General features: G+C 32.2%; 1 protein-coding gene across 6 annotated transcripts in view; it reads left to right on the forward strand.

Annotated features, from left to right (window-relative positions):
- The window catches only part of LAMA2 (laminin subunit alpha 2), a 485514-nt gene that overhangs the window by 305112 nt on the left and 164965 nt on the right, over positions 1-15437 (forward strand). For all 6 annotated transcript variants that reach the window (XM_036217753.1, XM_036217800.1, XM_036217769.1 and 3 more), the window contains 4 exons: positions 2079-2185; positions 6904-7084; positions 9871-10007; positions 14592-14828. In XM_036217753.1, coding sequence (XP_036073646.1) covers positions 2079-2185; positions 6904-7084; positions 9871-10007; positions 14592-14828 — 662 coding nt within the window. The remainder of the gene's footprint in view (positions 1-2078; positions 2186-6903; positions 7085-9870; positions 10008-14591; positions 14829-15437) is intronic.

The raw sequence follows: 15437 nt of genomic DNA on the forward strand, positions 1-15437 counted from the left end.
TCTGCCATTTGCATTATGTAAGAAGGAACTCTTCTAGTAACTTAGCTGGGTCACAGGAACTATAGACATTGCTAGAAATATAGTCTCTATTTTTGTCTCTGCTGTAAACACCAAAGACCTGGTAGAACACACATTTCAATAAGAAAGGTGTCTTCCTCCTCATAGATTTGTAAGGTGAGTGCCAGTTTTTGTTGGTTTTTTTTTTTTTTGTCATTTAAAGATGTCAATTTATTGAATCAAAAATAAATCACTTAAACCATTGAAATCTGTTAATATCACCTGTAAATTGATGATTTTTTTTAAAGCGAAATTTTCAACAGGCTCAGGGTGGGTTTTTTAACACTGTGTTTATAGCATCTGTGTAAAATCATAGGGAGCTTAAGAAATTCTCCCATTCAAACACATTATTCAACATCTGCACTTTCTAGCCATGCAACCCTGGGTAAGTAAGACATTTGACCTCATAGAGACTCAGTTTCATTATACATAAAAGGTCATAATTTTCTGTGGAGTTTAAAAGATCTAACACAGAGAGAGTATCCAGTGAGTTGCCTGGGCCCGAGATGCTCACACATGATGGCTCCTTGGGTAGTAGTGCTTGTGGTAGTCCTATCTGTGGTTCACTAATTCTAGGGCTGTATTAATCATATAATGACCTTGTTTTTCTATTTTTCAATGACCCACTCCATAAATTTGAGGAGGTTCTTCCACTCATTTTTATTGTGGTAAACTGGGATTCTGCAGCATGAAGCCTTAAGAACACATAGAAGATTGTGGTATGAAAACATTTTTGAACCATCATCAATTTTTATACCACTCCCCATGAGGAATGAACATGATTATGGTTTTAAATGCTCTTCAGCATGTAATTAAGATTGAAAATATAAGAAACTCATTTATTATCTATTTTGAAAATTTCTTATAGATGTTATAGCTCTTCTATGAATAGGTGGTAAACCCTCAAGAGTAGAAAACTCATGATAAAATGTAATTTTAGTTACATCTAGTTTTGTTTGTGAAAAGACACCACAACAAAGAAATATGTTTTGGTTTTTAAATTTATGTATAGTCTTTGTTTAAAGTGTCATATATTTCATGTAAAAATGCCACTTAAAAACTTTGCATTGCTTTTGTTGTATTTAGGATGACACCAATTATCATTAATTAAGAATGACATTAAAATATCATACATTTTATTTTAAAATGCCACTTAAAAAAATCTGTATTGCTTTTGTTATTTTTAAGATAACCTTAATTTATGATATATTTAATCTCATACTCCTCTCTCAAAGGAAAAAATGCCTTCTAAATCCTGAATTATTTGAGATTTTAAAAATGTATGTATAAGATACATAAGAAATTTACATAAAAATTAAAAATATATACAGTAATTCTAGAGTATATACAATAATTCTTAAAGTTACTTATTTATTTATTTATGTCACCTCGAACTCATCTTTTTGAGCTTAACACAAAACAAGCACAGGTAAATAATCATTAAATTTAAAAAAAAAATAATTTTACTTGATTAATAGTAGCATTAATGTTATGCCATGGGTGACATTAATTTTGATAATTTCTCAAAATTATTTTAGCTCTAGAATCAATATGCTGTACTTAAAATGGGATTATAATATTTTAAATTTTACTCCTATTTATCTACACAGAAGTGAAGTAGCTGTAGGAGTGATGTAAGAACATTTCACTTAGAGTCAGGTTTCTGAGGTTCTGGACTCAGCTATACCACCTATGAATCATGTGGCCTCGTATAAGTTATGGCTTCTCTGAATCTCAGTGTCTTCATTCTCGAGGTTGGAATAATAATTATAACATTAATAGTTTAATAGTATATAATGTGCCAGGTACTGTGTGCTAAAGCTTTATGTGAATTAATCTTACAATTTGTAGAATTGTCGTAGGTTCAAATGACAGAATGCCTAATAGATCATCTAGCAAGTCAGAAAGCATTGTGTTCTACAAGTTGTCAATTTTACCATATTGGGTATATTATTATTTAATAAGCATTTTAAGACTATTAGGAAGTTTTTCCCAACCACAGGTCTCTTTTCTCTTTGCAGCTTGTCGTTGTAATGCCAATGGCTCCTTGTCTGAGATTTGCCATGCCAGGACAGGACAGTGTGAATGTAAACCCAATGTGCAGGGCCAACGGTGTGATGAGTGCAAGGTAAGGAGTAGGAGCTGACCAATGAATTACTTCGTCCTTGAAAATTTTCATTAACTTACAATGACATACTCCTTAGTATACTGAGAGAAGAGTTCAGGATTATCTAACTGTACATGTAAAGTCACTATGATCATTGCAATGGTTTTTCAAAACAGAACAAAATTTTCTGCATGCTAGCATTTGACCTTCATTTCCTTGGCAATGAATTTATGTAGTATTTACTGTACTTCAGATGTTTGTGAAACGAATAATATACAAATTTAATCCCAGACTGTGAAGGGTAAAATAATCTTTCCTTTGCCTTTATGTTTTTGGCAGAATAATAATAATACTCTTTGTTCTAGGTCCATTGGAAAGTTAATTCCAGTGAGCACTCTACTTAAAAGTTTTCAACTGAGAAGCTAAAACAAGCTAGTTTTTAGATACATCATTTTGCTAAAGTGAAACAATAATCAAAATCTGTTGCTGTCTGTTCTTGAATAAATTGCCCCGTCTTCAGCATGGCAAGACCTTGAGACCCCTCTATGAGAGTGGATGAATTTGCTCTACCTCTGTCACATAGTAAACTATTAAGTCAAAGCAAGCATTTCTCAGATGTCATCAAACTGGCCTTTCTGTAGGAAGTGTGAAAATATCGTCTGCATTTATCTCTTCAATAATATCATATGCTCTTTTTGTTTTGTTTTGTTTTATTGTTTTTTTCTCTTGGCTTTTAAAGGCCACTATGTGGTGGGACCCAGAGAAACGATTCTGTGTGTTGTGTGACTGCAATCCCGTTGGCTCTGTGTCACCACAGTGTGATATTACGGGAAGATGTGTCTGTAAATCAGGCTTCTTAGGGAAACAGTGCAACCTCGGCAGGCAGGCGCACCGACAGCAGGAGCAGCCACGGAGAGTGCATCCGGTGCTGGGGTCTCCCCAGAGGTGGGGTTCCAGCAGCTCCAGCGGGTGCCCTCGGGGAGCCTATCGGCCTGCCACTCCGGTAATCCCAGAGGCGCTGCATGGCTTCTGCCTCTGCATGTTGTGTTCCGTGTGTTGCGGCTGACCATCCCTGATGCCGATTTACCACATCATGGGTGCTGAGTGTGCAAATTGCAAATCGAAATCTAGGCATTTGTTGATTGAAGTCTTGCATTTTAAAAATAGTTGTCTATATGTTTTCAAAAGTATATTCAATTTCATCAGTTAATAAAAGTTCCTGTTAATCATGGGCATATAAAAAAAAAAAAGAAAAAATTATGCATAGGAACCTGTAATGTTATAAGTAGAAGGAGCCTCGGGCATCATTTGGAACAAACTCACTTCTATGAATGAACATATGAAGAGAAATCTAGCAAAAAAGTGACTTTCCCAAGAAAACTCAGCTTATTGACCTGATATTTCATCATAATTAATGATTTTCTTACATTTCCACATAGTTTTGCTCTAGGATCAACGAACACAAGAAAAGCATTTTTGTACACTGTAAATGCACAACATACACAAAGTAAGGAAGCATGTTTTCTATCACAAAAATTTGTTCCCCCTTCTCAAGGCAAAACAAAACAAATGCTGGAAGAGAGAGAAGACAGGAAGAGGAAAGAGTAACAGGAGACAAGACTTGCCAGTGTATAATCAGAGCCTGTGGGAGAGTTGAGGGTAGGGAATAGAAGAGAGAATGAGAATGAAATAAAAGTTAAGGGAAAAAAAAGCAGGTTCTATTTCTTGCCTCTTTATCGACATTTTAAGAAAACTGGTTCTCATTTCAGATGGCCTCAGGTCAGATTCCAGCCTCACCACTTCCTAACTATACTGTAATCAGTCATTGACTAGAAGTATGACTAGGCATGAGCTCCTCCACTGGATCCAAAAGAATGGAAGCTGGAGGTTGTCAGTCAGTCGCACCCCTATTGCAGTAAGCTCTGGTGAGGTCTCTCAATGCCTGTTTCGTGGTGAGAACAGTGCATTAGGCATGGGTATGGAGAGTTCTTCATAAATGTTAAGTATTATTAATACTATTGTTATTAAATGAAGAAATCTTTAAAAGAGATTATATTTTTAAAAAAGAAATCTATACACAAAGTAAAAGAAAGGGACAATAACTGATCACAATTTCTCCAAAATATAAATATAACAGGAAGTCAGCCCTCATTTATTCACCCTTTCTACACATTTTATAGCGCTGGTGTACTGTATTTTCTCTGAGGCAGTATATGCGAGTTAAGAGCACAGACTCTGAAGGCAGGCTGGCTGATCTGGAATCCTGACTCTATAATTGCCTAGCTGGTGTCCTTCGGCAAATTACTTGACTTTCTGTACCTCGGTTTCACTCCTGTGTGGAAAGGTGATAATATTTATCTCCCAGGATTGTTTTGAGGATTAAATGAATTGATATTTGTAAAGAGCTTTAGAACCGTGTTGGCACACATTAAGCACAACATGTAATTCTAGTTGTTATTATTGCAAATGAGAATAATTCATGGGAGTTTAACGAACTTCCCACTGAAACTGGACGGGCACTCATTCCTATATTTTTTTTACCTCATTAACTTTGATTAATGGCTATGGATTTTGCTCCTTAAATTAGTTTATTTCAAGAGTTTTCCCTAGTTTCTCAAATAAATTTTGAACAACAAATTTCTTAAAATTTCATCACTGAAATTTAGTAGTATTTGTTTTGGTATAACTTAGCCTTTAAAACTACATAATTTAAATATTTTAAAAGTATGGTAGAGACTTTTCTTATGTTTCTTTACATGATCAATTTGGAATTTTTTAATGATAACAATAATTTGAAAGTTCATTTGCTATTTTATTGATTTATCAATTAAGGATATATATGCATGTATGTCTATATATGCTAATATATGCCAAGAAAAAATGAGGAAATAAAGATGAAATAAAGTACTATTTCTACAATTCAGATTTCTAAATCAAGAATATTTAGGAAATAAAAACAAATGCAAAATACTACTATGATTCAGATGTTTTTAAAACTTTTTTTCTGTTTTTCTTTATGTATACATGTTTGTGTGTATTTGAGTGGTATGTGTGTCATTATAGGTATGTAATTAGAATCAGAGTGTATATATAATTTTATATTCTTCTTTTTGAAATTTTACTTAGTGCTATGTTATAAGCATATTCATATCATTAAAACTGCTTTAAACAGGATTTTAATGATTGCATATCATTTCATAGCATGGATGTATCATAATTTCATTTATTCAAATTTTCTCTAACACTGAACATTCAAATGCTTCTACAGTTACTATGATAAATAACATCATAATGGGCATGCTTGTACTTTAACCATTTCTCCAATTTCTGATTATTTCTCTAAGCCATGTATTTAGAATTTTTCATTGAATTGTTTTTTTATGAATAAAATATTGTTTTCATTTTTCCTTATATAATTGAATTTAATTTCAATATCATGTATGAGGTAATTTCTTAGAACTGATGCACACATTCTTTAATAATATAGTGAAATCTGAATTAGAACTAGAAATAAAAATAAAGTCATCAACAAAAGATTGAAATGATTATCAAGATCATTTAACTCATTTTACTTTTTGAAAACAAAGTGATTTTTAGTTACGTTTATTTTAAAAGACTGATTTTGAGTATGATTTTGTTTTCTAAAATTTTTTTAAATGCTGTTAACAATAATAGCAAAATATATAGTGCGACATATTCATTTCTCTTTGGGTGGCTCACATTAAGTAGCAAGATTTATTTTTACCAAGAACTATTAACTCTGATTTCCCAAAAGAAGAATTATTTTTACAAAGAAGAAATTACTGAAACTAATTTTCTAGATTAAAATATCATAATAATATGACATATTTACATTTAAAAAGACAACCCTGACATACTTTAAGTAGGATATGTGCTTTCTATTTTTCTAGTAGGAGTGATTTTTAATTCATCAACATTTTCTAACATTAACTCTAGGTCTGACAACATGTATTTCAAGAAAGTTGGCCAAAGTACTAATGAAAAGTTGACCATAGAAAGTTACTTGTTATAAATAGATAAGAGAGAAAAATGCACATTAATAACTCATCAGAGAATAAAAGTTTTCTTCCCTTTACCTAATCTTTGGTGTATATTTTCATCAATTAGTTTCAATTGTTAGGATGAAACCCCCAAAACTAGATGTTTATCAAACCAATTATTTGTCAGTGTAGGCATAACCTATAAATTATATTTATAATGTGAGTTTTATAATGATGATTAGAAGTACTTACATGAAAAAAGATAGATCAAATATTAGTGGAAAAAAAACTATTTTAACTTTAGGCTTTTGGTCAATAACATTGAAAGCATTTTCACCAAATAGGAGTTCATAAGATCTGAAAGTAATCAATTCGGATTATTAGAAATTAAGCAATAAAATTTCCTGTTAAAATAAAAATACTAACCATGGCTTATTTCCACAGTGCTATTAAAGAAGTATAAAGAATGGCTAGTGAAAATATATCAGACTGAATGATAGATAATACCCTAATTCTTCTACTTACCTTGATGCAATTTCCAATTGAACTGTTCTCTTTGGCTATTATTTTTTAAATTCCATTAAATTAAATGACAACTCAGATGTTATAACACCAGTGAAGACAGCTTGATAACCCTGAAGCTCCTCTTTTTCCACTTGATCTTTTCGTACTATACATCTTGTTCTTTAGTGAATTAATGATTTAGATTTAATGTTCCTCTTTCCTTTGCTATGCCAGCCTGAAACCTTTGGTCTACAGTCAGCAAGAGGATGTGTTCCCTGCAACTGCAATTCCTTTGGGTCTAAATCATTCGACTGTGAAGAGAGTGGTCAGTGTTGGTGCCAGCCTGGAGTAACAGGAAAGAAGTGTGACCACTGTGCCCATGGCTATTTCAACTTCCAAGAAGGAGGATGCACGGGTCTGTAATTAAGACTCAGCGCCACACATTCATCCTCTGGTTTTGTTGTCTTGGCATCGGTAACAGTTTGTTTGTCAGTGTTCCCAGACATTAAATAAAAGGCACTTGACCACAAATATATAATACAAAGTATTTAACCTCATAAGAAATGTCTATTTATTTTAACTAAATCAACAAAAGAAATACATTACAATTTTAAATACTACCCTGTAAACAACCGTGCCTACAAGTACTCAGTACAAAAACATCAGCAGATCCCTGTCTCTCCCTGTCTGTGACCTTCATTCAGCCAGTCACTCAAAGGGTACTGCAGCTTGAAGGTTAAATGTTCAGTTTTTCTGGTGCCGATGTTATCTTAGTTTAAACTCTACCCCCAAGCTAATACTATTCAATTTTTCTTTTTCCTATTGAAAAATTAGTACAAGGATTAGGGAGGTGAATCTAAATATTATTTTATGAGAAAATGCAGTCAGGGATTTCTAAAAACAGTGTTCTCATATGTCCAGCAAAAATCTTTCCACAATTGTGATATAGAAAATCTATTTAAAATTGTTGAAAATAAAGACTTAGCATTAACAGTAATTTAAATGTCACTGATTTGGAATTAACCCTTATTCTAACAATAACTAGATTGAATATTAACCTTTGCTTACTAAACTCACCGATTCAACGTTGATAACACTCATATACTCTCAGCATCATGATAAATACATGGTGAGATTTTAAGACTTTATTATTGACTATGACAGTGAATTTATGTGAGAAGTGTCAGGAATAATATTTTAAACTATTTTAAAAATGAATACCTTTTAGATATTTTTAATCACCTTCAATATACAGTTGTAATCATAAATTAAACCATTATAAATTATTCTGAATGCTACCATTGTAGATCCTCTAAGAATCTGCATGTGATTTCTAAGCCAATATCTGTATATACTAAAAAATTCTAAAGCTGCATTTTAAAACATTCTCTGTTCTTTAAATCTAAATCTCACTAACATTTTCACTTAATAGGAGTTAATGAAATGGTACTACATCTTTAAATATATCCACTACCAGAAATTATGAGACCAAGACAATTACTTAAAATTTGAAATAACATTTTAGAAATGTAGACTTGGTAGCATTAAACCCAGAAAATGAGAACAGAGAACAAACAGAAAATAGGCAGGATAACATTATATTTGACAACATGACTTGCTCCGAAGAGCTTAGATTTGTATAGCAACTCCACCAGTAACTAGTTATGTGACCTTGACTGAGTAACCTCGTTTTCCTCTCCTTCTGTAAAATTCATCTATTAAATGAAGAAAATAATAGTATCTACCACACTAGTTTTTTTAATAAGAATTAGTTGAGTTAATGGCTACAAAATAGAGGAATGCCTAGCGCGTAAGTGCTATGTGTTTATTATTATTGCTATCATTATTATTACTATTATTGTTTTCATCATTATTTCCTTATTAGCATTATTAGTGTGGTAAACATTCTGTTTTGGCTGGGAAACTCTAGCTAATTACTCAAGTTTTCCTATTCAGTGTTACGATTCTATTGAAGAATTACTTAGAGAATTTCTGTTTACAAATAGTAAATAATTTGAACTGTCCCGAGACATTGTTTAGCATATAAATTTAAACCTAATGTGAACTATTTTTCTTCTTAATAAATGGTACATATAAAATAATCCTTTGGCTTAAAATTAGCAGCAACAATAATAATAATGAAAACAATGGCTAACATTTATTTAGTGTTTACCCTGTGTCACGCATTGTTCACAGCTGGTATGAAATGCTGTGAGCAATGATAATTGTGATCCCTTACAACATGAACTTAATCAAATATCCCAAATGTATTTCATTAAAAAGATTTAATCATCATATACCGATTAAGAGATTTTCTTATAACATTAGTCTTCTATTTGAATTTGAGTATTTGGTTCTTCTCTTGCTTTCTCTTTTTTAGTATGAAATTTTGCACTAAAATATAGTCAGTAGCTGGGTCAACTATAGCTAATAAGTGGCATACATTTCTTGCCAATACAAGAAATCTTTCAAGATCTTCTCAAATCTTATTTTTGCGTTCTTGAGAAAGCGCATGAGTAGGGAAGAATTTTCACTCTTTGCATATCACATCATAGCATAGAAAATGCAAAAATCTGTTGAAAAGAAATAAGGTGGTAAATAAAACTCAAAAGTATATATATGTATATATAACATATGTATAGTTTTGTATACATTTACTTTTGTGTATATACACTTTTCTATAATTCAACTACTTTTAAATATTTGAAAAATTAAAATATTTTGATGTATGTCAGGATATACTGAATTTAGGAAGCCTGTTAAGTTTATTGGTTTTTATTGCAAGTTAGGGTCATCAGCCGGAAGGAATTGTTAAACTATACAGCATAGAAGATTTAGTTATGAACTTAAATATGGAATCAAAAATTTAACTTTTATAACATCTATCTATAAGGTAATACAATTAACATGGAATCTGATACACTCGTTCTTTCTTACCGTAAGCTGTTGAAAATTTGAAAGTGCTTTACCTTTTGAAATTAGTAAATAAAATCACAACATATATTTAGACTAACTTTCTGTGAAATACAGTGTACCATGATATAAATATAAAAGATGAATGAGTTAAATTTTGACTTTCAAAGATCTTTAACTATAGTACAGAAAATAAAACAACATAAATCACAATATAAAACTCAATATTTTGTATCAAACTTTTACTTTCGTCTTTTTTTTTTTTTCTTTGCCTTTTCACCTGTGAAGCTTGTGACTGTTCCCATCTGGGTAATAATTGTGATCCAAAGACTGGTCAATGCATTTGCCCTCCCAATACCATTGGAGAAACATGTTCTAAATGTGTACCTAATACCTGGGGCCACAGCATTATCTCTGGTTGTAAGGTAAGTGAATCACTTCATTTCATCTGATAATATTTTTTAACATTTTTTAAAAAATTTTAGTAGAGTTCTATATGTGAGCATTTCAAAATCCAAGGTTATATTACAAAACAATATAGAACTATCACTATGGAGTGATTGAACATATTGATCAGTATCTTACATTTTACTCGTGGGAGAGATGATGAAGTAAGTACACATTTATGCAGCTTCATCCATGATACCTACTAAAAAAGGGGGGAAAAGACCAAAAAAATCTTTAATAAAATGGAAGTAGCTCTAGAGGCTCATGCGTAATGAAATATATCTATAAAGTACAAGGAAATTAAGAACCAACTAAAAGAATTTGCCAAAAATCATAGGAATTACCTTCAAATTGTGACTAGGATTCAGTTTCAAGAAAATAGTTTAGAGGATTCTAAAGAGTTATATCAACAACCTTTTTCTTAGAAAAATCTTCAAAATTTTCCACGTATAGACCATAGAAAGTTTCATTACCTGACTCACATTTACAGAAATTTATCCAACATCTGGGTGGAAGTAACTATTAAGTCTGAAGATTCGTAGAGTTACATTTTTGGAAACAAACAAAAATTTCTCAAGAGTTTCAAAATTTTAGATGAGTATGAACAATGCTATAAGTTTCTTTGACTGACTCTTCGCATTTTCAACTTTGAATCCAAGCATCTACTCTGTCCCTAGACTCATGAATAAGCCTTAAGGAAACTTTTGAAGGTTCCATTCTATCTATAAAACCTTACAATGTAACCAAACTAATGAAATTGAAGCTAATGCCTAATGTTCAGGATATAAATCAGGATGAAAAATAGACCAAGTTTCTTTTTTAAAAAAGTGTTTGTATGTTTGATACCATCATGTTTACTGATGATTAAATAAACATTATGTTGTTCGAAGTTGATTGAAATTTTTTGATTACTTTCAACCATTCAAAAATCTAAATTTTTGAACAGATACTTCATCATTATGAGCAATTACAAAAAATTCACAGAGCCCTCACAAAGAATTATGGGCAAATATTCCACCATTTTAAAAACTTAGATGACTATAATCTAAATCAACAGCGATATGAGATTTATAGCTTTCCTTTCTTTGAATCATGGATAATTTCTCTGTACTGAGGTATGAGCACAAACACCATTTGAGTTTTTATTGAAGCAGAATACAAAGCCTGCCATCTTTCGCTAACAGGGGAATAGTGCATCCTCTGTTGCTAAACAGACATTATACCTAATTATGATTTAAGTTTGATGTTGGCTATAGTGCTATCTAAACATATGGTTAATGGTCTCATTTATTCTTTACTATAATTTCCTGGATAAACTTCCTCATTTGGAAAGGTTCCAGTGTCTATTTATACTGTCAATTAGTTTTTAAGAATTAATGCTTTGGTTTTGTACAATAAATTAGGTAGCAGACATTTTTTATTTTAGTTAAATGATAAGGATGTCTCACAAACATCTTTTAAATCTATTATGTGATTATAGTTTCCATACATAATTTTCTATTTCTGATTATGGCCCATTTTGTTTGAGTCATAAAAAAATATTTAAGTAAGTCAATGATCATTAATTTCAAATTTCATTCTACTCCTGATGTTCTCTAAGGGTGAGTTACTTGGGGTGACAACAGTGGGTTTTTTTATGCCTTGAAAACCATGTCTATGCTTGTAATCTAATAATCACATTTTGGTTTTAAATTAACTTTTAGTTATTTCCCCCACTGTATAGCAATGAAGACATAAAAAAAAAAAAAATAATTATAAAAATACCAAAAATAAGGCCTGGTGAATATTTTAATATCAGAATCTGGGAAGATATTTCACCAAATGTTTGGACGGAAAGCAGATAGATGAGAAACTAGTGATTGCATGTCACATCCTAGAAAGAATAGTCCCATAAGTAAACTACTGTTAGCAGGAACAGAAGCACAAATATCCCCAGTAGTGGTAGATATACGAATTAAGCTGAGCAGTGAAATTTGTCAAGTTGCTATGCATGTAAGTCTGCCACTGAGCTGTCGATCTGAGAAAAATAATAGTACAGCACCAAAAAGAGTCAGCTGACAGACTAAGTGCAAACACTACGTGATGACAAACTCAGACGCAGAGCAAAGAGGTACCCACTTGGATACCAAGTCAGGACCCACTTGGGAGACAGAAATCATACCAATTATTTAAATGGGGAAAGTAGAACATAAAGACTTCTTAACTGTTAAAAGGAGGTTACTAAAAAAGTTACTAAAAATAAACAAAAGTGATATAAGGGATCCTGAAGTAGCAGTTACACAAGAGCAGCACTACTTCTAAGCTGATGGAGGTTGGACTATAAGGAAACCAAGAACTAGAAGAAGGCGCTTCCATACCCTGGGTCCAGCAAGGCTGAGGTTCAGACATTTTTGAAAAGAGTGTGGCTACCACAGGAATGTACAAACTGCCTGTGGTAAAACAATAAATAATAACAACAACAATAAAAAAAACTTGGCCAAGTTTGTGGGCAAGTGCCAGTCTATGGAAGCTTCTGCCATGTTGAAAACTGTGGACAGGCTGGAACAATTTAGAAGCAGCCTTTATGGTCAGAGCATGGATGCAGACTGAAGCTACTCAGAAAGCTGCCTGTGGCAGACAGTGGCCTGAGAGCACAACTGGAGTTCTTTCTGGACCTCTGGGCTCCCATGCTAAAGAAGAAAATGATGATGATGGTAGTAATGGAGAACCAAAACGCAGGATAGAAGTGTCCTCTTACCACTATGACCTTGCTGGTTTCTCCAGGACCCTCTGTTGACTAAGCTTAACTTTATTCTACCTGGCCATGGAGAAATGTCTACAGCATGTAACTACAGTGTCACAAAGCAGGGCAAGAAAGAAGGAACTTAAAGCTCAGAGATAGTAGACTGATCATTGGCACAGCTGGTCTCTGAAAATGATTTATTCCCAGATTCTAAATGACATTTAAGAAATTCTCTTGGTATTTTTATTATTTTGCAAGGCGATAAGAGCTCTATAAATCAAGAGCAGAAAGATTTAAAATTATATATATATATATTTAAGACATTATATATATGACATTTTATATATATATATACACACATATATACACACACACGCACACACACATATATGTGTGTGTGTGTATATATATATAAAATGTCATATATATAATGTCTTAAATATATATATATAATTTTAAATCTTTCATATATGTGTGTGTGTGCGTGTGTGTATATATATTTAAGACAAAAAGACATATGGATGAGCAGGAGTCAAAGGTGAGAGGAAATAAAGAAATTATTGAAAAGAAGCTAAAAAAGCAATGGTGTAATTAAAATAAGCACTGATGATATATACATACAATAGAATGTTTCCCCTGTAAAATGAGAGCTATGAAGTAGACAAATTTGAGAACTATAAAGTAGACAAGTATGAAAATGACTACAGAAGACATGAAGATGTTATAGATTTGGCAGACAGACAAAGGGGATGTACTTTGGGAATTATAGGTTATTCTAAAGAAGAAAACTGACAAATTAGAACAGAAATAACAATCAAAACAAATTTGAAGAAACAGCAATGAATCAAAATATAATTTTGTTTTCAAACTGAAAGAACTGATAATGTTCCAGTAAATTAATTTTTAAAAAACCCTCAAACTTTAAAAAATTATAGCAAAATTTTAAATTACATAAATGAGGAGAAAATCTTTTGTATATCTAGGAAGCAAAGAAGGTTACCAGCAACACACCTCAATCAGGCTCGTCTACAAAACTAAATGTCAATAATCAAAACAGAACAAAGAAACACCTAAATGTCACTTCTCAAAATTCTTTCTGTGGGTTCCTCACATCTGGTTTAGTGGTCCTTTCATATTCTCATAGTATTTTGCCCTTCTCCTATTACATAATGCTTATTCCATTGTATATATTTATATATTTATTTGTCTTCCTTTATTAGACTCTAAGGTATGTCTCTTACAGTCTCTTATTAAATGCTGTAAAAATGAGGTCATAAGGTAAAATGACTTTTCTAAGATTTAATCCTTTTTGAAATTTTTATTTTATTATTAGTTTCAAGTATACAGTACATTAATTAGACATTTATATTGTTTATAAATGATACCTCCAATTGCTTTCTCTCCTCTGGTTCTCCACCTAGCCATTATATTAACGCTAACTGCATTCCCTATGCCATGTCCCCGTCCCTGTGACCATCTATCAACTACTAATTTGTACTTCTTTAACCCTTTCAAGATTTAACCTTTGAAACAAAAAGTGTTTGAAGAAAACCCATCCCTAACTCCTCTTTGCCACAAAAAGACAGAGAAAGTACATTTTCTTCTTTCTTATTCAATAGCATTATGATTTCTGGACACTCGTATATTTTAGTAAATACAGGAAGCAATTTTAATTTTATGTTCATTGATGTTTCCCAAGTGACTAAACTAGAACAGTACAAAAGATGTAATAGACACATAATTAATATGTGTTTAATGGGAGCATAAACATTGGAATTAAAATTTTAAGATGTTTCCCAGGAAGTGGTGTTAATAGTTGCTGTTTCTATCTCCTCCATAGGCTTGTAACTGCAGCGCGGTGGGATCCTTGGATTTCCAATGCAATATAAACACAGGCCAATGCAACTGTCATCCAAAATTTTCTGGTGCAAAATGTACAGAGTGCAATCGAGGTCACTGGAACTACCCTCACTGCAATCCCTGTGACTGCTTCCTGCCCGGGACTGATGACACGACCTGTGATTCAGAGACTAAAAAATGCTTCTGTATGGATCGCACTGGGCAATGCACTTGTAAGGTATGTGGTGCCAAAATACATTAAGGAAAAACTCTCAATTCTATTTTTATTGCACAGTATTAACTTCATTCAGTGTTCATTATTCCTGCTTCATTAAGCTAAACAAACAGAAAAACAAAAACTCATTGCCAGACACTGAGTTTTTATAGCTATACGTTCGTTTGCACACTGATAAGCACTGCTTTTTCTGCACTTATTTTTAACCAAAGCCTAACCTTTTTTTCTGGTAGGTAGAGATGATATATTTTCAACAGTAGATTTTTCTTTACATATTTGCTTTACCTAAACAAGAATAATTTGAGAGGGAGAAAAAGACAGTTATCTTAAGCATCATCAGAGAAAATCATAGCTAAATAATAAGGCTTATAAAAAAAAAACCTCAAATGAATCTGCAATCACTGTACACTGAAAGATGTATTTACTGCTATAGAAGTTCGGTAAATTTTCATCATGTGTAAACACGGATATTACCAACAGTGACTATGCAGAAATTTCAGCCCTCATTAGTATTGCTAAATGATGTAGAAAAGCAGCCAATTAAAAAGGATAAGAAGGATTTTTTTCCCCCTTAGATATTTCTGAAAAATTAATCCCAGGATAAATACAGCT

Source organism: Rousettus aegyptiacus, unplaced genomic scaffold (assembly GCF_014176215.1).
Source record: "Rousettus aegyptiacus isolate mRouAeg1 unplaced genomic scaffold, mRouAeg1.p scaffold_m13_p_1, whole genome shotgun sequence".
NCBI classification, from domain to species: Eukaryota; Metazoa; Chordata; class Mammalia; order Chiroptera; family Pteropodidae; genus Rousettus; species Rousettus aegyptiacus.